This window comes from Geospiza fortis, unplaced genomic scaffold, assembly GCF_000277835.1.
Source record: "Geospiza fortis unplaced genomic scaffold, GeoFor_1.0 scaffold351, whole genome shotgun sequence".
In the NCBI taxonomy this organism is placed as follows: domain Eukaryota; kingdom Metazoa; phylum Chordata; class Aves; order Passeriformes; family Thraupidae; genus Geospiza; species Geospiza fortis.
Window position 1 is genome coordinate 123,161 of NW_005054419.1, and position 23,786 is coordinate 146,946.

General features: G+C 41.0%; 1 protein-coding gene across 1 annotated transcript in view; it reads left to right on the forward strand.

The window, feature by feature from the left end:
- Positions 1-23,786, forward strand: part of TSNARE1 (t-SNARE domain containing 1) — a gene marked incomplete at its 5' end in the record, with an annotated part of 305,337 nt that overhangs the window by 114,928 nt on the left and 166,623 nt on the right. The window contains 2 exons of the mRNA XM_005426622.2: positions 9,031-9,103; positions 20,090-20,172. Coding sequence (XP_005426679.2) covers positions 9,031-9,103; positions 20,090-20,172 — 156 coding nt within the window. The remainder of the gene's footprint in view (positions 1-9,030; positions 9,104-20,089; positions 20,173-23,786) is intronic.

Consider the following 23,786-nt stretch of genomic DNA (forward strand, 5'->3'; position numbering starts at 1 on the left):
CAGGGTACAGCAGCTTCAGCCTTTTCTAAACAGAGGATTGGCAGCATAGCAGTGAGTTGTAAAAAGATGCTGTGCATTTCCCTTGTCCCTTTGTCTTTTTCCTATCAGTTAGATATTCTTTTTTACATTGTCAAGAATAAATAGTGCACCTAAATGAATCACTCTGTTGATAGCTGCAGATGAGACTCTGCAATCAGTGTTTTATTTAAGTAAAATAATTGAACAGCAATTGATAATGCATGACAGCTTAAGATTGCTCTAATTGTTTCGCTTCCCAGAACACTCCTAAAAAGAAAATGAATTCCTCCATTGTATTTTCTTTTTCTGGCTGCATGACCCTCGTGGAAATAAATCCAGAGTGGAGAATTAATAGTGCTGCAAACAAAGTGTAGAAAGTGTTGAAGTTTTTGTCATAATCTTTGCACGGTTTCTATTTTTGAAGATAACATACCACCTGCAATAAACTGCCTTTCCTGGGGCTGGTATCAGTCAGGGTGATAGATTACAACTACTTCCCTCACTGCTGCTATTAGTTTATACATTGCAGCCTGGGGCAGGAAGCAGGAGATGCTAAAGGAAAAGTCAGCATGGAACAAACTGAGTTTGGAATTTGCTGATGGATTTCCATCTCTTCGGTGACTTGTTACTCAGGAGACCTTCTTCTTCTGAGCAGCTGCAAAGAAGTGGAGCTGTAAATATTAAATGAATTTTATTTTCTTATTTTAAAAAGACTAAGTGTCCCCAACAAGCATTTTTATTGCATATAAAAAAATAATAACTTTTTTTTCATAGGTTGCTGTAAGAACTCATATATCTCGCTATCTGCAGTTGAGACCAATGGCTCCTTGGAGCTGTTGGAGAGCAAAATAAATGTGCTCTCCAGGAACTAGACAAATAGTTCCTGTTGGACAGGTACCCACCACATGAAACACTTTGTGACAATTGCATCAAATCACTGTGGTTACTGCCCAGCCCTTGCAGGAAGAAAAGGGATCTGTTGCCCATAAAAGCTTTTTCTTGGACAAGGCTGTGGATTATTGGTGGTGGGCAATTCTGCTCTGGTTTGCATGGCTTTTATGTTTACCTTTTGTATTGTATTTAATTTTTGCTTTCAGAGTGTCAGGCCAGCAAATTTCACAAACCCTAAGTTACAATCTATATTTGAAGTACAAATGGATTTCCTCTATTGGGAGAACCTTCATCTTCACTAAGTATTTTTATTCCTGGTCTACAAAGGCCACAGTGTCAGGCATTTCATTATCTCTGTTCATTTTGGGTCCTTCATGTAATTACTTTTGTGCCATTTGATTAGCCTATATACATATGTGAATTAACTCAGAAGGAACTCCTTAATTCAACTCCAGGGAGCTGGGAAAGGTGAGAAGGCAAAAAATCCCACAAAAACCTTTCTAGCATATCAGAAAACAGAAGCAATATTTCTGATATGTGAGTCTCTTTCATATCCAGCCCAAGGGTTTGTTGAAAAGCAAAGATATTAATCTTTCTTTAGTGGTAAAGTAGATAGAAACTTGGCTGTAGGAGACTAAAAGTTTGGATTCATAGTGAGGGTTCAGAAACATTCTTCTGCAACCATGAGAAAATAAATCATAGAATCATAGACTGGTTTGGGTTGGGACCTCAAAGATCTCCCAGTTCCAACCCCACTGCCATGGATCAGGTTGTTCAGGGTTATTGCTTCCAAATATGAATTATAACATCCCAGAGTCTTCTTCCAGCTGTGCTAACAAGGTGAAGGAACATCCAGTAAAGAGAAATAAAATTGAGGCACATTCCCATTTGGAGAGCAGAGCTGATGTTCACTCTGGAGAGTAATGAAGACGCTTCCCTCTTCATTTCCTTAGTTTGTGCATCTCCCTTCCTCTTTCACTCTTTGGTGACTTTATGAGTGTCTGGTGGAAGAGGAGAGTGGTGGGGATGAAGGAAGGGCAGGGCACTGCAAAATATGTAAATTCACATGCTCTTCTCCATCCTGGGTGAAATTTGAAACATTCTCCATTTGCTCTGCACCTCGAATTTGTAGCATAATTCTTTTGTTGTCCACACCCCTCTGTCCCTCTTTTCCACACTTGTGAAGCCCCACCTGGGGCACTGATTCCAGCTCTGGAGTGCTCAAGGCCAGGTTGGATGGGGCTTGGAGCAGCCTGGTCCAGTGGAAAGTGTCCCTGCACATGGCAGGGGTTGGAACCGGGTGATCTGTAAAGCCCCTTCAAACCCAAACCATTCTGTGACTTTATGATTCTGATTTCATGATGACACAACTGCTGCATTTCAGTTTTCTGATGTGACCCATCACTCCTGCTCTCCCTGATATCAAAACTTTCACAGCATTAAGTTGAAGACAAAATGGAATCGACACAGCTTTTTTCTTTTTTTTGGTTAAAACTAAGCAAGGCAAACATTTTTTCTTTTATTTTTTGTTTACTTGATTGTTATCAGATCGTATCAGTGTTCACGCTTATTCTACATCAGAATGTTTAGCCAGGAAAAAGAAGCCTGAGATTTAAGGTCTGTTTTCTGCTACTGTAGACAGAAATAGGCTATGTTTATATCTCTGCAATCTGCTAAGCCTCAAATGTTCATTTAACACCTGGTGTATGTTCAGGGCAAGTTAATCTTAAAATTATTATTGTCTGTCTCTATGCAGTGGCTGTTTATACAGGTGGGAGTGTTTGTGGTACATGAGAATACCTGTGTTTGTGTGCCTCTATAAATACCCACATGAACATACATAAGAGAATTCACAGACCTTTACAAACTGATGAATTTAAATTAAATTTTGGATGTTAATTAATTTGAAGATCATAATCAAATTGGGTATAAAGAATTCTTTATGTGATCTTTGATGCTTTATTATAATTTTCAAATATACAGTGAGGATATCTACATAAAGCCAGAACTATTGATGACCTCCTCCATTAACACATCTCCTATTTTCAGATCCAAAGAGTTTTTAAAAGGTCAAACTACCTCTTCCTATGTTTGTGTTCTTATATTTCCCTTAGACAACCCTGGCAAGGGGGAATGACTTTAAACCAGTAGAAGGCACATTTAGATTGGATATTAGGAAGAAATTCTTCCCTGTGAGGGTGATGAGGCCCTGGCAGAGGCTGCCCAGAGAAGCTGTGGCTGCCCCATCCCTGGAGTGCTCCAGGCCAGGTTGGATGGGGCTTGGAGCAGCCTGGGATAGGGGAAGATGTCCCTGCCCATCTCAGGGGCTTGGAATGAGATGATGTTCAAAGTCCCTTCAACCCAAGCCATTCTGTGATTTTATGATTCTGATTCCATGACAATAGAACCAGCAGGATTTGTGGCCCTGTGGAGGATCCACCTGAAGAACTGCAGCCCCTGGGAAGAACCCAGGCTGGAGGGGTTTGTGGGGGACTCTGCCTTGGGAGGGACCCCACAATGGGGCTGGGGAAGAGTGTGAGGAGTAAGAAATGTGTGACAAACTGACCACAGCCCCCATTCCCTATTCCCCTGTGCCACAGCAGTGGAGGAGGGAGAGAACATGGAAGTGAATCCAGGAAGAAGGGAAGGCTGGGGAGAAGTGTTTTAAGAATTGATATCGTTTTTTATTGCCCTACTCTGATTTTAACTGGTAACAAATGAATCTGATTTACCCAAATCAAGTCTATTTTGCCCATTTGTCAGTAACTGATGACTGATCTCTCCCTGTCCTTATCTCACCCCAAGAGCCTTTTGTTGTATCTCCTCTCCCCTGTCCAGCTGAGGAGGAGAGTGACAGAGCAGCTTTGGTGGGCATGTGACATCCAGCCAGGGGCAGAATGAATAAAACACCAGCTGGCAGCTGGCAGGATCTCTGTTCCCATCCCTGTTGAGGTGCCCTCTGTGGTGGCCTCAGCTCTCTCTGATGAGCTCAAGGCATCTCAGCTCCCACAGCCTCTGCACGTGGATTTGGTGGGCAGGAACCCCCTTCCTGTCGTGTTTCCTGGGCTGGTGTCCCCAGGTAGGTGCTGGACTGGCATCCCCAAGCTCAGCATGACTACTTTAATTATGCAGCATGATTTTGCACTCCGTGAGATGACACAGACCTCTAAGACAGCAAAAGAGAGAGGAAACGTGCACAGGCAAGAGAGGGAGAGAGAAACTCCACACTCTGGCTGTTGTTGAGTCCCAGAGGAGATCTAACTCAGTCTGTAATTGCTGTTCTGGATGGCTTCTGCCCTCAAAACAATTTTCTGCTGGTCTGTTGTTGCTTAGGCTGAATCAGGTTGATTTATTGAATGTCATTTTTTTCTCCCCAGCCATAGACAAGAGAAAAATATTTGTTGAAAGGCTGTTGCAGCAAGATTTAGTTTCTGCCTATCTTACATCAGAAGCTTGCTCATGTTTCATATTATTTTTTTTTCCTTTTCCTTTCCTTCCCCTGCCTCTCAGAAAGGAATGAGGACAGACAAACACCATGCTCTGATTTGTTTTTCCATGTCCATACATGGTGGACCACAGGGTAGGAGATGCCCCACAGCTATTGCAGAAGGGACAACACACAAGGAACATCTCATCATCTCTTTGGTAAAACATGACAGAAACTACAAAGGGCTGTTGGTTAATCTTTTTTTTTTCTTGTTTTGTTGTTTTTTTCCCCCAAAGATAACAAGCACAAGGGGTTTGTTTTGCTTTATTGTGTTTTGGAGTGCTTCCGTGTTCAGAAATGCACACATGGGCCTTCTAGGACATCTTTCAGGATCTCCTTGGGGTTTATTTTACAGCTCTCCTGGCTGCTTGCTGCAGAAAAATGATGGGTCAGAATGTGACCTCGCTTGTAAAAATTCAGCAGCTCCTGAATATTGAGGCAGCAATTAATTTAAATGCTAATTTATAGTCCTTTAAAAAATGGATGGCTGGTTTGTGAGTAAACACATGTGCTAAATAGGATAGACCACTGATACTTTTGATCCCATTTTTATACAAACCTAAGGCAAACATTCCTAGAAATGAGTGCTCCTTCCCTTGAGGACCTGAGCTGACACTGATAGGGGAGGCTGGGATCTGTCTCCATGTGAGAGAGGAATTATTGACTACACAGGTTTGTTCTGTGTCCTTCCGAGGAGAACATGTTCCCCTCTCTGGTTTATTTAACACCATTCCCATGTCTGGAATACAACAGTGTCTTTAGGATATCATTAAGGGCAGAGTAATGTTGCAAGTTTTCAGTGTGAATAAATCTTCACCCCACAAAGCATGAGAGTAGAAGAGAGAAGAGGTTTGCTTATTTTTTGTCTTGGAAATACTTCAGTAATGTTCATTCTGTGGGGAAATGGGCTGCTGGGATTTATTGTTCCCACACTGGTGACAATGTCTGGGTTTTATAACCTGACTTGCTTGCAAATTAATTTCAGAAATGTTAAAATCTTTATCTTGTTAGATCAAGAAATGGGAAATTGAAATTTCTGGTTTATCTGCAAAATCATATTTCCAGCCATTTTTGTGTCAGGTTTGCAAATTTAATTTTTTTTCCCCAAAATCTCAGTACTATGCAGTGACATTAATCATTTATTGAGTCAGGTTAAGTGACTCAGATAGTCCTGCCATTTTAACCTAGTACTTTCTGTTAAGAACTTCCCAAACTAATTTTCCCTAGTGAGAGTTAATCCTCTGGAACTTAAGAGCCTCATTCTTTTGCATCTCTGCTTTTCTCTTCTATCACTTCTCTGCTTTTCTGGCCATCTTTAGCTGCTGCCATTTCATTTTATTGTTGACTACTTTAATTCTTTTTGTTCCAGAATGGGTGATATTAAATCCTGTCTACTAATCTGAACAATGGATTTCTCCTTTTTGGGGAGGGGAAAAAAAAGAAAAAAAAGAAAAGAGGATTTATTTGGAACAGTTTAAATCTGTCTCCCTCTTGCTGCAGAATATAGTGAATGAATTGTTGCCAGCCGGGAAAGACTGGTGTTAATTAAAACCCCGGGAGCCCCAGCCTAGTTAGCTGGCAGGGAGACAGAATTTTGGGAATGGTGGTGGCTGCTGCACTCCTGGGTTCTGTGGAGTCAGAGATTTATGAGGAGCTGCATTTCACTGTGAATTCTGTGAGGTGTGTGCAAACATGGGGAACCAAAGGCAATCTGATTTTCCTAACAAACTCTGATGCCTGGCAAGCTCAGAGGTACTTGGGGATGGAGCAGACCTGGCAAGAAGGAGCAGGAGAGTAGCTCCAAGGTATATTCCATTATGGAAGGCTTTTATTTCTGGGTATTTTTCTTTCTTCTATTTCTTCCTTTGTTTTCCTTACATATATCAAGGACTTTGAGACTCCACATTGCCAGGTTAAATTATTCAGCAGATTTCTTCCTTCAGGTCAGATTGTTTTTGTGCTCTGTGCTTTATAACTCACCCGTATTTGGTTTTCTTCAAGTGCAGTTTTTCCTTCCTCACAACTCAGCGCTGGCTCTCACTGATGCATATTTGCTAAACAGTAATTTTAAGTGTTATTGCAACATTATGGAGAGGATCTGTACTCTGCAGCTGCAGATGGTTTCTTTCAAGTACCTGAATACAAATGGCAAAGTTGAACCAGCACCGTTGGCACACAATGTTGAATTTTCTTCCTCATTCTTCTCTACCTCACCCAATATCTGGGGATCAGGACACACACACAGCCCAACTCCTCATGGCTAAATTAGCTGGGAAGGGTCCTCTAAGAAGTCAGTGTATCATCTGTTTTATTCCAGTGGAAATGCTTGAGGTGGGTGGGGGCACGTGTAATTCAATATATTGCAATAAACTCTGTCTAAGCAAATGTACTTCCAAAACCAAATTTGTGAGTTTTAAGCCACCTTCACTTAAAGTGCTGAAAAAGAAGCACAACAAAATAAAGCAGACTGAAATATAAAAGGATTGTATTTATATTGCAAAGAACAGACACAAAATATTACGTCAGTGACAATTTAGCCAAGACAGAAAAATTAGCATTCTGGGCTTTTTAGTATTATTTTTTTGTTTTGTTTTTATTTTCCTTAATCATCTTTTGCAAAGCAGTTAAACAAGAGCAGAGCAAGACATTAAAGTTAGTTCTCAGTTCTTCACATTTTGCTAAACTTTGTCTCCCTTAAAAAACTTTTACAAAAAGCTCGGAAAACTTCCCCACTACAAAAAAAAAAAAAATCACCACTAATTTTTCTTCATTTCCCAGTAATGATTTACTAACACACTGCTCAAGTACAACCTCAAATTACTTAAACTTCATTGTTTTGCAAAGTATTCTGCAGTATTTGCAAGTTAGGAATAATACCATCCATAATTAAAGCTTCATTATGCTTGACAAATGAAGGAATGAAGCACATTTTGTAGTGCATTACCCAGTCTTTGGTTGGGGGAGTGGTTTTTTTTCCTTCATTATGATTTCTCACAGCTTTTTCAATCTTTTGCTTTTCCTCCATCTTCAGTTATTCAACAATTTGCTCTATTCCAGCACTCACAGCGGGACTCCCAGACCTCATTTTAAATTGATGCAGTTCTATTGCATTATGTGTTGGAGTGTTATGCCAGTTATATTCTCATAGCAAACTTCAGTAGGAGGACATGGATTCATTTTGCACCATTTTCTAAATTTGTTAGTGGGGAAATGGAGTTATTTAAAAAGCATGGTGGAGGCAATTGGATCTTTTGGGATGAACATGGAATCCCAGAGTGGGCCAGGCTGGAAGGGACCACAGTGGGGCCATCTGGTGCCGCCTCCCTGCTCCAGCCATCCCAGAGCACAGGCTGCAAGAAAATCCCAGTGCAAAAGCTGTGAGAAATCATAATAAAGCAAAGAAGATTGTGTCCAGGCAGTTCTGAAACTTCTCATTATCCTGCTCTGATTTTGTTAATAATAAATAAATTCAATTAATATCTGTCTGTTTTGCCCATGATGGTTATGGAGGCTGAGATCTCCTGGTCCTTAATTTATGAACCCTTCATTATATTTTCAGCCTCCTGTTTACTCACAGAGGGGAGTGGTAGAGCAGATTTGGTGGGTGCCTGTCATCCAGCCATGCTCAAACAACACACAGGGTTCCATGAACTCACAGTTTGCCAGACAGTCTGTGGACTCTCCATCCTTGGGGGCACACAAAACCACACCCTGAGCACCCTACTTTAGTTGTCTGCTCTGAGAGAGGCTGTTGGGCTAAATAATTTCCAAAGGTTCCTGCCCATTTCAATGTTTCTGTGGTTCTCTTACTTGTAAGGTTGAAAAAATAAATCCTTTTTTAGGGTCTTTTTTTCTGCTCTGGTAGTGCTGCCTTACTGGTAGTGCATTTAGCAGTGTCTATATTATTATGTCTATTATTGCTAAACTAATTCTTTTTACAAGACTCAGTGTCATATGATGTCAACATATGCTCACATTTGCTCTTTTATATGGTAAGTGTTCAGAAATGAAGGAAACAAACTCATGGGTAATTTGCTGTGTTTTCACAGAGAAAATTTCAGAGCTCAATGCAGTTACTTTTTTTTTTTTTAACTACTTGAAAACATATAAATGAATCTGTTCATCAAACAGCTCTTTCCTTATTGCCCTACCAATAAGGTAATTTCAAATTCAGGGAGTTTTTGATTGTATCCATCAGTTTATGAATAGCATCAGATGGATGCTGTGCTGAGAGTTGGCCTCTTTCTGTGCAGGAGAAAAAACAGTCTGGGAGGAATGGCCTGCATCACCAACAACTATTTTAGAAAGAGAAGGGTTTGCCACTGTTGTTTTTATTGCTGTTTTTCCTTAGTCCTCCACATCTCTGAAAAGCAAGCACTAAAATGTGATCATTCCACCTGCTCCTCTCACAAAGCTTGAGTCAGCTGCCTGACTTAGATCCAGCAAACCATGGCTGGATCTAATTCCATGAGGGAATTTTTTACTATGGGAGCATTATAACTTTCCCTTTTTCTTCTACACCACTGAAAATTTCTAGGTTTGTGTTTTTCTTTGCCAAGCTGGACTGTGGAACGTGCCTTTTGTACGTGGATATTCCCCATTCCTGGGTAATGTTAGGATTTCTGTCTTTCCAGAGTGACATGTTGGATGTGAACCAGATCATCAAAGACCTGGCCTCCATGGTGCACGAGCAAGGAGACACAATAGGTAGGTGTCACATGAAAATTATGGGCTTTATTACCCTCTTCCACCATTCCAACACGGTTTTGTCCCTCACGAGCAGCCCTTTGTTGATGCTGTGATCATTTTCCCTGTGTTTTGAGCATTTTGTACATCCAGAGATGTCTGGATCTGACAAGCTGCCCTGTGCAATAAGGTTCTGATGTTATGGACATTTTGCTGGTATATTTAGCATAAAATAGAATTCACAGGGAGATGAATCCATTCCCTTTTGACTGCAAAAAAGGAAGCTGGAGAATATATAACATTAACTGGAAAGGGATCCAATTCTTCCTTTCTACCTGGAACTGTAATTAAAAAAACAATAATAGTGGCAATTATTATGATGATTATTGATGAAATTAGAGAAAATTAAGGAGCTTTTTTGTTTCCAAATAGAATTTTCATTCCACATAGCACAGCATGTCTAATTGAATTTACAGAAGCCTGACATCAAGATGTGCTCATATAAAGTCTGAAGTTTCTGCCCATTAGTTGATCTGCTCTTGTTCTGCAGCTACCAATGACTAGAAACAAATTGGGTGGAGAAAACTGGGAAAAGAGATAAGAGTCGCTCCTAGTCCTATCTTTAGGAGCAGCCCATCACTGGGAGCCACCAATTCTGGTGAACAGAGACAGAAGACGCTTTAGATCAGCTCTCTCTCACTTTAGTCACTGCTCCTTTCTGCTGATGTGAAGAAAAGTCAGACTTTTTTTTTCTTTATCTCTTGTTTTTTATATGCACAGTAACAATATGTGGTACTTCTGAAACAACTGTCCACTTCCAAAATTGGGAGCTAATTGTCCTAAAGGCTGGTTGAGGGACCTAAACTCCAGAGCAGCAGGATTTATGGGGATATTTCTCACCTAAAGGCTCAGCTGGAATTCTCAGTGGTGCTCCTGGGAGCAGGAGCAAGTCCTGAGACAGCCATATGCAGATTTTAAGAGCAGAAACTCTTCTCTGCTGCTTGTTAACCACCCTGGATTTCTTTGCTGAGTTCATATCTCTGCAAATTTTCATTACCATAAGATACTTCCTTTTACACTGAAATGAGTGATCTACACTCCTCTGAAAAACACCACTCAGGTTCACAGGGGCAGCAAAAAGAAAAAAATCAAAATTATCTTTAAAATCAGGGGGTTTTGTATATTTTCTTTTTTTCTTTTTCTTTTCTTTCTGTTTTTTCCCCTCTTGGTGCTGTTTTGAAAGCTTATTTTTTTTGCATGGATAACTTTGGAGCCTGATTCATCTCTAAAAGCACATCAGATGCTAGTGCCTTGAGGGACATGACAACATACATCAGCTAGCTTCAAGATTCTCACAACTCCTTTTCTTAAGGCAATATTTATTACTTTAAGACTTTACCCATGCATAGAAGCCATCCCAGTATTAACTTCCCTGTGAGAAGCTGTTAGACTAAGTAGGACATTTTGTCTTTGAGCCAGCATAAGGGTTTTGTGTTTTTTTTTTGTTGTTGTTGTTGTTGCTCCTCTTACACTCCAGAACATTTTAACAGTTTTTTTAAGAGCTATCTTTTAATCCTGACAGGCAATCGAGGTATCTTCCCAAGCAATTGCTGAAGGGTCCCACTGTTTATCTTGTGACATTCATATTACACAAAAGTAAGGGAGATAAAGAATCAGGAGGCAAGAGATGCTGAAACCCCCACAGTGAAAATTCCATGATGACAAGAGACAGCTCTCTTGGCACTTGTTTTATTTTTTTCTAGTCCGTTCCTCTGACATGCATGGGATGAAAACTCTGTGTCTGCTTGTCTAGGAAACTCAGGGAAAATACAAAACCAGGGAATATGAGATGAGCCCCTCAGCAAAATGCTCCCAGAGAAAATCCCTCTTTGGTTCACCTGAGCTGGGGAGAATTGTGGGGAGAGTTTGTGTGGTCTGTGCATGGCACAGGCAGAGTAACCCTTGCTTCTTACAAAAATCTAAAAGGAGTTTTTCTGGCATGTGGGCCAGTTCCTTAATGAACATGGATAACACTCCCTAGGGGAGAGAGCAATTTCTGTCATGCAGGGAAGAAATAGAATGCAGACTTGGGAGAGGATATCTCTGTTATTTGGTGTCTTCTGCAAACAAACTCTGTGCCCAAGTTCCTGGTCATGGCACTTCTTTGATAGAAATATTTAATTATAAATCACCATATCAGTGAGCCCAAGCCTTTGAAAACAAAACAAGCCAATGGCCTGGGTTAGGTGGGAATCAGCAGAATCTTCCCAACAGAATCCTGCAGGAACTCTTGGCAAAAACGTCCCGGTGCAGCTTCATCACATGGACTGCTGGTGGGGGCAAAGAGGGCAAGGAGGAGGACACTAATAGGAGAAAACCATAACTGGCTGTAGAATTGGTGTTGGTGACATGGTTTGGGGTTCAGTGGGACCCTGTGTGGGGATTTGCAGCTGCTTTGGAGAGATGGGATCCAGCACATAAGGAGAATTTTAGTAATGGTGGGAGAGGGAGGGTGTGACCGGCAGTCCTGTCGGAGCAGAGGACAGAATTGCTGAAAAAAGGACATGGGGTGGTGTGGCAGGAAGGGTTCCCAAAGCCACCAAAATGAGGTGGGGGCAGGGAAGTGCCCACATGCACTGGGGAAGCTTTGGGGATCTGATGTGCAAATTGCAAGATCTCCAGATGGCCAGCAGAGGTTCATCTCCAATAAATTTTACTGTCGTGGCAGCAGAAGGATTCTGAAGCCAAAGCATCCAAGGATTCAAGGCTTGGCACTGTGAGAAGTAAATTCTGTTGGAGGTGATTGCAACAGCAACAATCACTCCTTTTCACACTCGTAAATGACCACTCAGCTGAGCTGTAAGTTCCCCAAAAGTCTGAAGCATTCCCAGTATTTGACATTGAACATCTCTATTTTATACTTGTGAGCTTCTACTTTGATTGGTGGTACTGGAATATCTATGCAGACTTCCATGGAATCAGTTTTGTGTCTGCTGTTAGGGAGAAGAGAATCCTTGAATCCTCACTGCCTCTGAAGAAAGTGTCAACAACACAGCTGCCAATATTTGTATTGGAACCTGATGAAAGCAAGTGCATATTTGTCCAATTTGTAGGCTTCTGTTTGTCTTGTAAGTGAGAAGAAAGTTGACCTGAATAGGAGTTAGTGCTCTTTTTTTTTTTTTTGCCCATGGCAAAAGGAAATTATCTGTGTTTTACAAAAGCTGTTTTTCCATGCCACCTGTGTATGGAACCTTAATAGTTATGCCAAAATAACACTCAAAACCTACAGCCCTTATCTAAACTGCTCTAATTCAACTTCCCCCACTTGTATCACTGTTTACAGCTCCATTGCATTTCACAAAGCCACAAGGAAAGACCCACATTGTTCTGAGAACATTTCACACTTTTAAAAGCATCACATTTCTGACTCTTTTGAGCAGTTTTGGAACCAAGCTTTGTGTATCTGTATCCTTCCCTAAAATGGGAAAAGGTCCCAAGCTCACACAGGGGCCACCTATTTTAATATCACAAGAGCAGAAACAGAGGAAGGAATTTACCAGTTCTTAGAGGAATTTACTTCTTTGTCCAGAATAAATGTACACAAATCTATCTGTGCATACCAAGTCTCACTGGCTGAAAGAACCATGGAATCATAGGAGAATTTGGGTTGGAAGGGACCTTAAAGATCGACCACTTCAGTCTTGAAGTCTGGACTTTTTATATATAAAAATAACTGGGTGAAAAAAAATTTTAACATGATCTGAAGTCGATGGTCCTTCACTTAACAAACATCTCTGCCTGGTATCTGTCAGGCTGGAGCCCAGAGACCTGGAAAAAGAAGTAAAAACATGGCAGCTGCTGGTTTCCTTCAGTCAGGAGGAACTTCTGGATAGGCCAATGTGTTCAGCCCTTGAGTGAAGCTGCCGTTCACTGAAGTGCCACATTGTCACTTATTACCTAGTGATGGTAATAACAATGGCAATGAACTTCCTTCAAAGGAAAAGGTATTTGCATGAATGCAAATGGGTTGCTTATTTTGGAAACTTTGGAATGCAGGGAGGGTTTTTCAGTTTGGGGTTTGCTCTTTTATTTTTAATCTTTTTTTTTGTTTTTTTCCTGTGAAATCAAGTCCAATCAGGCCTTTCTGACCTGAAGGCTGCTCTGACATGTAAACACTGTCAAGAGGGCCCATCAGCACATCCCTCCTCCAGTCTGCCTGCCGGGATGGCACAGCCAGGAGTCTCTTGTCAGACTGCAAACTGAGCTGGGAAATCATTCAACTGGAGCCCTAACTAAACCCTCCCAAGTTATGTGCCTCAGTTGTGACATCTGCAGAAGATGAACACATCTCGAGAACAGACCCCAGATACCTGAATTTAACAGCTTTAATATCTCTGATCAGTTGAATGTGGCCTGCAAAGTCTCTCATTTGGTTGATATCCCTAAGTGATCTCAGAGGAAGCTGTTATGGGAATGTTAAATGTACATTTACCATAAATTCATATGTTCTTATAGGTTCCTGATGGACTGGGAAATCTTCTCTTGGCTGTGTTGTTTTCAGCCACTTGGTGAGACCCAGAGTAAAGTGTCATTACAGAGCAGAGCCCATGAAGGAAGGGTACACTGGGGTGCTCCTGAATCTATTCCACTTCCCACCTCTTTGTCCACCTTCAGTTTATGCCCTGTCATCAGTTGTGTTTCTGCTAAGTCTAACACAGCTTCATTGCAAACCACCCCAGCTGCTGAAATGGTATGGTTTTATTATCCTTATGGTGTTAATATCCTTAATGGCCTTGTAGGCAACAATTTGAAGGAGATGGTCAGTGGGTCACTGGCACAGAGTGACAATTTGAAGGAGATGGTCAGTGGGTCACTGGCACAGAGTGACAATTTGAAGGACATGGTCAGTGGGTCACTGGCACAGGTTGCCCAGAGAAGCTGTGGCTGCCCCACCCCTGGAGGTGTTCCAGGCCAGGTTGGACGGGTCTCTGATCAACCTGGTCTAGTGGAAGGTGTCCCATGGCAGAGGGTTAGAACGAGATCATCTCTAAGGTATCTTCTAAGCCAAATCATTCTGTGATTCCATGGTGTGTTCTATACCATTCACCTTTCCCTGTTTAGCTGGACTGCAGCAGTGGTGGCCTCCACTGAAGCTCTCTGGACAGGGCTGGACACCCTCAGTCTCATGTGAGGCACTGCTGGGTGACCTCTGCTGTGACAAAGTTGTTGGAGCCATGTGTGGGCTGCTGTGATCTCTGACCAGCTAATTTTACTGCATATAACTAGCAACACAAAAATTGCATGAGCTTTTATGCTTCTCTCCTCCTGCTGCTCTCTGTGAGTGTGATTTTTGTGTCATCCCTTGCATGGGGACTCACACTCAGCTCTCGTGCTGGCAGTGCTGCTAAGGCAGCCCATGCTGGTTTACAAGGAGAAGAGTGATGGGCAACTCTACACTTGCAAATTTCCTAACGCCTAAAGATCTGTCTGCTGTGTTTATTTCTGTGTTTGACCCTCATAATGTGATTGGGCTGGTATAATTACAGTTAATGAGCCAGCTAATTTTGTACAAGAAGCAAAGCTCTTCTTTCCACGAGGTTTATTGCCACCCGTAGGATTCTTCTCACATCAATTTATCCAAAGCAGTTTTTGGGGAAGTTAGAACTGCCATGGTCTCAGTTTCTAATAATGCTGCAATTGAGCAGTAAATGTCAGGAAGGCAGAAGCTGCTCAGGTGGGTGGTTTATTTCTGCTGGGAGGTGCAATTCTCTGCCAGACTCTTTGGGAAATGTGGCTTGAGCAGTTTAAGTAAATCAAACGAGCCATGTAAAGCAAAAGAGGTCAGGCAAGTTGTAAATATCAGTGACCTTACTTGGTAGGTAAAATATATGATCTTTCCAAGACAGCAAGCAGATATAAAATATATTTATTTCTTTGAATCCACACCCCTACCAACCTTATTATTCTGGTGACAAACTCAGAGTGAAACTACTTTCATCAGCAACAGGACTTGATAACTCAGCTGTGTGATGGAAAGTGAGTTTTGTGTTAATTATAGACAAAAGCAGACTTCTGAAAAAATGCTGCACACAAATGAAATGAAGGGATTTATTCAAACTTTCAATTCACAAGCTGGATTTGGAAAAAAATGGTCTTTACTTCTTTTTTATTTGTAAATTTAAAGAAACATATTTTATTTTTCTTTAACTTGGATGTCTTACAGAATTTAAAAAAAAATTGTATTGAGTGTAAATCACAAGGGAAAGGTTGCCCAGAGAAGTTATGGACTCCCCATCCCTGGAAGAGTTCAAGGCCAGGTTGGACAGGGCTTGGAGAAACCTGGAACAGTGGAAGGTGTCCCTGCCCATGGCAGGGGGTTGCAACAGGATGATTTTAAGGCCCCTTCCAATTCAAACCAGTCCATGATTCTCTGATTCTGTGAAAAGAAAGGGTGTGCTACAGGAATTTCCTCTTCAAAGCTACTTGAGCTGTTTTGCCCTGCAAATTACTTTCAGAGATTATTTGGGGAATAAAAAAAATCTGATACACCCCTAAATTACTTCACAAAAAAAAAACCCCTCATGTTGAAATAACTTTTTTTAATCAGCAAAGGAAGGAAATAGGGAAAAATAATTAATCAGGGATGTTGTTGTGATGTAATATCCTCACATGTGCTAATTTTGTGGGTTTAAAGGATTGATTATCCCAGGCCACGCGAGAGCATCGTGTGGGAATTGAGGAGCCCTTGGGTGGGTGACTGAGAGTGTGCAGTGGTCACTGGGTCCAGGACCTGCACCCTCAGGACATTCCTCATATGCTGACCCTTCTTCTGTGGCAAACAGAAGAACAGGAATTTGTTCTCTCTGTAAGAAAGAACATAAATAGCTTTGCAGATGCCAAAGTGATAATATTTCTGCACTCTGCCATTTAGCACCGAGCAGGTGATGGGAGGTGCCTCATTCTCTTACAGAACGTGTTGTTTTCCAACAGATACATACAGGAAAACGTTTGAATTTTAAATCTCTGGGAGATGTATCCTGGCAGGCATGGCAAACCCCTGGCAGGGCAGGACCATTTTTCAGCACATCCATATGCAGCAGATACTTGACATTTGCAAGATGCATTTCAAGGACAGTATAAATCATTCAGGAGAAAAAGTGCTGTGAATTTATGCTGGTGTTTGGCCATTGCCCTGTAGCCACTTTTATTCATTCAGACCAAGGGGTTTGGGCTGTTGGCTGAAAAAGAACCAACAGGAAGAGCTGGTTATGACATTTTAGGGTACTTTAAATACTCTTTCCAGGCCTGCCTGGAAAGTGGTGCTGAGTGGTTGTTCAGTGCCTCAGTCCTTGCCTCTGAGGGCTGTGATGTGCTGTGTGGAAGAATTAGAGCTCTGCTAAAATCAGATGGGAAGGTGAGTTCTACCTGCCTTTTTTTGGACGCAATAACCACAGCTCCTGATGACTCACAGTTCTGAAAATTGTATTTTCTTGCACCAGTCTGACCCATTTAGCCTGAATTTAACATATGAGCACAATTATTTTACAAATCCTCTCGTGTGCAGAATTTACAACTCCGTGTTTACATTGAAGTTTGCAAATGAATAACCCTGAGCCATTTTAAACTTTGCTCTGGAAGAAATGTCATGGTTTTCCTTCCCTTTTACAGCCACAGTTCTGTCTTCAGTAAGCCTGAGGGCCTTTTGTTTGTGGAATGACACTTAAAACTTTCCAAGTACATGGCAATTCGAATGGGCAAAATTCATTTTCATGCTGAAAGCAATTTCCCTCCAAACTTGGCTTTTAATTAGGAAAGAAACCTTTATGCATTACCAAAATGCTCCTTTTTTTTTATTTTTTCCTTCTTCTTTTTATTGTGCCTCTCAGTGTGCTATATTGATTATTTTTAGCCAGAAGTTGTAGCCATAAAAGAGGGTTAAGCTTATTAAAGTGCTAAAAATAAAAGCATACTATGAAAACCTGAAGGGGCCCATTTTGGTTACTGCCAAGTGGGAGCATTTAAAAATTCTCATTCATGAGCTCACTTTCCTGTCTTTCAAGTGATTTAGCTGAAATTCTGCCTTGTGAAACCAATCCATTGTTACTGCTGTAAAAATCCAGGCCATGTGAGCGATTCCTTGAAAGATTAGGGCAAAACCCCCACTCCAGCCACTCTCAATCCAGTGATTTCCCATATAAGAAATGGTCATTAGAAGGGCTTGCTCTCAGGACACAGATAAATAGCTGGAATTGAAAGATACCTCTTGGGGTCATCATTATTTCCATCTCTGTGTGATAAATGTGTCATAAAATCATAAAAAACTGAATCTAAAGCCTGGCTAGCTCTGTCCACCTTCACTACTGCTATTGCAAGACTGTGTTTTAGATGAAAAATTACAAATATTTTCTTAATTCTCTGATGTATTTGGTTGCAAACACCATCTGCTTTGGTGCAGCCCTATCCCTGAGTTTATCAAAATGTCGACTGTCTCCCCTTGGGATTTTTGTTCTCAAATTGCACAATAAATTTGTCACCAGAGTCTGAAGGCAGAAAGCTGTTGTGGGATTCAGTTTCTTTAAGAGATTCTGGCCCCAGGGCTGGATTATCTCATCTGTTTGGGAACAAACTCACTGTCCCTTCATTCCAAATCCAAAGGGAAAGAAAAAGGAAAAGGCAGATCCTTCCAGCAGGTTTTTCAGCCTGCTGAGGACCCTGCCACCCTCGTCTCTCCATCCCCAAGGGAGGTACCCTGGGAAGGAGCCTGAAAGTGGCCAAGGTGAGGCTGTGAACCATCACTTGTTCAGCAAAGATTGACTGAAATGTCTGTCAGAGACATACCCATCATTGACTTATTAACATCATTGAATTATTGCTTATTTCTCTATGATTTGAGCCAAATTCTTTATCCTCTCCTTGCTTCCCTGTGTCAATCAGCAGAAATATCTGGTTAAATTGCTTTACATATTTATGTCTCATTATTGTAGAGTTTCAGAGCTGGTTTGGTGGGGTTTTTTGTTGGTCTTAGTTTTTCCCCTGTGCCTCAGGATTACAATTGCTTCAAAAAATAGGATTTAAATGGGACCTTAACTTATTCCAAGGCTGGTATTCCCCCACTGGCAGAAGGAGTGAGCAGGAACAGCTCCACCAGGGTCCAGGCTCCCTTTCTGGCTTGACATCAACTCACCCAGGAGATGGAGCACATCCTTCTTACCTGGGAAAGCTTGTGCTGGGAAAAACAGAGATGATGTTCACAAAATCTCTGCCCAAGGTGTGGTTCTCCCATTCCAGGGAGCACCAAGGGGGTGTGCACAGTGTTTAATTTTATCTAACAAAGGCAAATCTCTTCAGGCCTCCCCGCAGGCAGAGGAAAGTGTTGGGTTCCTCTGGGGGGCCTTTTAAGGGAGCTAAATTAAGCTGCTTCTATGATTTCTGTCTTCCCCAGGAGAATGCAGACAGATTACTCTTGTTTTAGAAGGATATATTTAATACATTTCTCCTCTGTAGCTCCTCTCTGCCTAAATGTTTCATTTTCTGAGGCCAATCAGCCTTTAAGGGATGTTGAGCAGTGAAGGGTGTCTGCACTAAGATCCCAAGGAACTTTATACATGACCAAATTCTGTTACATTGATTAGGCACTTGGGGTTTTGCTCTTTTCTCTTTTGTTTATTTTTTTTTTCTTTTTCTTTGCTTTTCTAAAAATGTATTTTATTTTAAGTGCATAATTACCTTAACAGACTTTAACACTGTTTCATTTAAAAATGGCAAAAATGTGAATGCAAGCACTTTCCACAAATTATCTGCAAACCCTCATTTCTTTGTCCACCACAAAAGTGGTAAGATTAATTCCTGTTCTTTGCTTTAGAACCTTAAAGAATAAATTACTTTAATCTTTTGTGGCATGTCTTAATCCAACTCCTTATACTATTAATTGAAGAATTTCAGTTGATTTTATTAAGGATTAGAGAAATCCCTGTAACTTTGTTCTCCAATTTCTACCTGAGGCTGAGTTCTCCTGATTGAGTTCATGCACTTCATGGTGTATTTTGTGTTCAAAACCACCCATTTGATCAAGAAACAGACCAAGGGCATATCTTCTTCCACTGTGAGCAGAAATTATTGGCTGCACATCTCTTGGAGGACAAGATTTCAAGATTTCTGCTGGAAAAACAAAACCTTTTTTGCAGGTTTTATATCATAGGTGTCAGGAGTCAAAGTTAATGTTTGATTTTGATGGAAGTGGGGACCTGCCAGTTGTGATGGGTAGCTGATAATCTTTCTTTTCCAGTCTCATTTTGATTCTTTCTGGTTCATCCAGGCTTCCCCCAGTGCCAAACATAGCAATGTAGGGTGAGTTTCTTCTCATTTCATTGTAGATTGCAGCAATTTTTCTCAATCTGAGCCACTTTACAGACCTCCACTGCAGCTTGGAAATGTGATCCAGGAGTTTGGCTTTTGGTTTGTTTAATCTGATCAGCTCCTGGGGAGTGGGAGGAATTGCACACTGTGGATTTGCTCTCTGTGATATTTTTTGAGATGATTTGATCAAGAGCAGACATCTGGGCATGGTCAATAACCCACATGGACCCACATGAATCTTACCCCTGAGCTCTAATAGCGAGATAATTTCAGGTGCCATGTCCCTTCTGTAATTTAATCCAGTAAAGTTGTCAGTCTTGATCCACTTTCTGTTGGATTCCCTGTCACTCTTGCCATTGATTTCAGAAGGCATGGGATGAGAGGCAGCCTCCATCCCATCAGAGGAGAGCTGTCAGTCATCCTGCCTCTGACTGATGGGTTGGATGTTCATCAAAATGGGTGTTGGTCCTACTTCCCTGCAGAGATACAGGTCACAAACAAGAGGCTGCTCCTCTCTTTATGCCCATGAGTAAATTGCTGAATTGCTGTTGGTGTAAAACCTTTGGTTTTTTTTGTTTAATTTGTCATTTGTAATTTTTTTTTTTGTAATTTGGCTTAATTACCCTGTAATTATCTTCTTTTAATTTGCAGATAGCATCGAAGCCAACATTGAGGCCTCTTCTTCCAACGTAGAATCAGCCAATGAGCAGTTGGCAAAAGCAAGTCAGCACCAAGTAAGTGGGACGAAAAAAACCCTACAAATGCTTTCAGCAATAGTATTTACAATTAACAAAACACCTGGCAGATGTGAACCGCTGGGCACATGGATTTGTTCTACCTGTAAAGATGGTAAAGCATATTCTAAGTATTCTAAACCTTTTTTTTATAAATAAATATAGAGATATATATATATGATTAGATTACCATAGCACAGCCAATTTGCTTTAGAGTAGTCATTAAGAAATCTGCATATTAAACAGACATTTGCCAGTAGGAAAGTCAACAATTAGCTACTGTTGTTCTTGGAAAGACACCATAAAAAGCACATCATTTAAGTGCATATGTGCTTCTGTTTGGTGTGTTTCCCTATAATCAGGAAACAGTACTTTAAGAAAACAACTTGAGTTGTCAAACAACATGATGTGGTTGGTGAATAATGGCTGTGGTGGTGGTGTTCAGCACTTTTCAAAAGCAATTTGAGGGATTTTTTTGTGAATTGTTTTTTTTTCTTCACTGGATCAAGAATAAAACATAAACACACACACACACACACATGCACACATGCACACACAAACATTGGGTTTTTTGAAAACAGCTTGCCCAGAAAGAACTCTTTGATGGTTATAGTTAGTACTTTCTAGGGGGATGAAGGGGGGTGGGGAAACGAACAATCAAAAAATTGGTATCAATTGCATTCTGACTGACAGAAGAAAAACCTGCTAGTTTTCTTTTTTCCTCAAGCATAAATTGGTGATTTCCATGTGTCTGGAGTTTTGACAAAATGTAGCTGAGGGCCCTGAGAGCACGTGGTGCCTGTTAGTTGTCAGTGAACTCCGAAGCTTTGGGGCAAACCTCCAGACCAAAGACTCACAGGCATTCTACTCTGATGCAATGGAGTGACGTGATTTTAAAATTATCTACAGCTCATTTTCTGGTGAAACACAATGTCCCAGTTTTGGGTAATAAGAGTGAGTTTTGTAGAACTTTGATATTGCAGAAAATAAGCGTTGTCTTCAGCTCCATGTTGGTTTTTAATGTATATATATTTTAGATAATGTGCGTCGCCCTGCATGTAATCCTGCATTCACTTTGAAAATAACTCATTACATGAAGTCTAAAATGAAACTGGAATGGATTTAATACTTGACCTGACTGTAGAGCTGATTGCAAAGCTGCAAATGAGTTAATGATGACTTTGGCTAAGAAGGTCAAAGAGGAGTCAGGCAGAAAATGAATGCAGCACAGTCTAAAGGCTCTGCTTCCTTCAGCCAGCAGGAGCTGCTGAAATAGCCTGCCCAGACAGGAGGCCCCTTTTTCCTCAGATATGTTCATCAGGATAAAGGCAAAGCCAGTTTTAGCAAGGCAACCCCTGCCAGGGGCATAAATATGAACTGATTGGTGTACATGAGAAAACAGAGTCTTTCTTGCACTTGAAACAAGCCCATAATGACAAATATCACTTAAAAAACTTTGGCTGCTAAAGGAAATGTGCAATCCAGATCTCCTGTGGAGCACAGGGAACTGTCCTGTGCCCTACTGGATGTGGATCACCAGAAAAATCTGTGTAAACCTGCAGAGTCTTTGCTTCTTTTTTGCCAGGGTTGGGATTAAATGTGTGAGATGGTATTTCTTGTTCAGACTCAGATGTTTATTAGTTGTTATTTATGTCACAGTCTCACAAACTCTGAGTTCTACAGCACTTCACTCTAACAAAATGGAGACCTATCTCTCTTTCTACAAGGTCTTTTAAGGATAAATTTCTAATTAAGAAATGATGCCTAAATTATTTTTACTTTTAACCCAATAGCCAACCACTTGTTGCCCGAAATGCAGCTATTTTTATCCAATTACACAAAACCACCCAAACCCATGAAGAAGAAGGTGAAGGACAGCCTCCTCCCTAAAACCTCTATCTTGCTTTATATATATTACTACATTCTAAAACCTTAAACTCTAAATTTTCCACCATGTGATATTACATACTCCTATTCAAACTACACACCAATTATCCCAGTTGTATAATTCCATTTTGGAAGCCTTCTCCACGACCTTACATCAAATGCAGTGTTCTCTTGGGGTTCAGTGTCTGTCAGCACAGAAAGTCTAAAATTCTCAGCAACCAGGGTTCCAACATAAACCCAGCTCCACTCTCTGTCACCATAAACAGAAAATGAGGTGACATTTTTGTCACTTCCACTGCTGGCCTGCTGGCCTGGGGCTGGACAAGATGCCTCATGTGTTGTGTGTCACAAAATCTGCTCATCTTACACCCAAAGGGACACGGTCCCCATGGTGGGACAGGAAGGGCCCTGGTGCCACAGCCCTCAGGGATGCTGCAGGGAGGAAGGCTGATGCCCCTTGCAGACATTTGGATAATGCAGTGTGACTGCAGGCCATCCTTCCTGGCGTTTTGCCTGGTTTTGGATGCTTTGGAAATATCTGGGATGGGTTTGGGAGAGCCATCAGCCAGATGGTCCTGTGGGTGAGCTGCTTTTAAGGGACCTGCCAGAGCTTGACATGCTCCAAATTCCATCTGTGCTCATCTGTGCTCCTCAGGGACCACAGGCACAAACTGTTTCTTAAATCTTACTGAGCAGTTTTCCTTCTTATGTTAAACTGCTAATTCGTGAGTATGTTTGCTTGTTACTTCTGTTACAGTGTGATTATCCTGTAAATGCAGGCTGGCTTACAAACATTTGTTATTTATTGCTGTTTATATGTATATAAACGTGTGTGTGTGTGTATGCAGTATTTTTATTAGTCAGTGTAGTGTTTTTATTAGTCTACCAACAAATGTATGCATAAATTGAGAAATCAGAAATGTCAACACCACTGAAACATTTGAGTTTAAGACCTTCTGTAGAACTTAATGGAGGGATTTCTGTCAGGAATAATGATTCAGTGTCTGGTTATTTAGCACAATATTTGCATGTAACCCATGCAGTCACTTCAACAATACAACTTGGAGAACCAGTCCCAACCTGCACATTAACATAACAAAGAACCAGTAAATAATTTTTACTTAGCTACTAGAAAATAAGATATTTAGTTTCCCTGAAATGCTAGAAATGTTTTTTAAAAAAGTAAATATCTTCACAAGAAGCTCCTTTCTCTGCATTTTAAATTTGGTAAGGTGCTCCTTCCTCTTGAGATGTGTGTGGTAACAGCAGTGTTTTATTACTCTCAGTGAATTCTCATGTGCCCCATCTAAACTGTAAAAGATTAGTGGGAGCTGTCAGGGCTTTGGAATATATATATAAAAGCAGATTATTTTTTCTTTCATTTTAAATTATAATTGGAAAATAATTGTTTCTGCCTAAACTTATTTTTACTACAAGTCACAGTTAAGCTGCCTCAGTGCATTATCTGTGGGAACACACAGGGTCAAACTGCAGATGAAATCAATAAGAGTTGAATTTTGATACAAAAAGGAAGCCTTTTTTCCACAAACCCTGCTGGTCACAGAAATGTGACAGTTTTGCCTTTTTTTATACTACTTTCAGTAGAAAATCTCAGTTTGAAAAATGACTGAGAGGCAGACAAATGTGGCTGGGAGAAGCCAGTAGAAGTTCTCTCCTGCACTGGTCCTGCTTCCATGCCTTTGTTTTCAGTGAGGGTCTCATTCTTA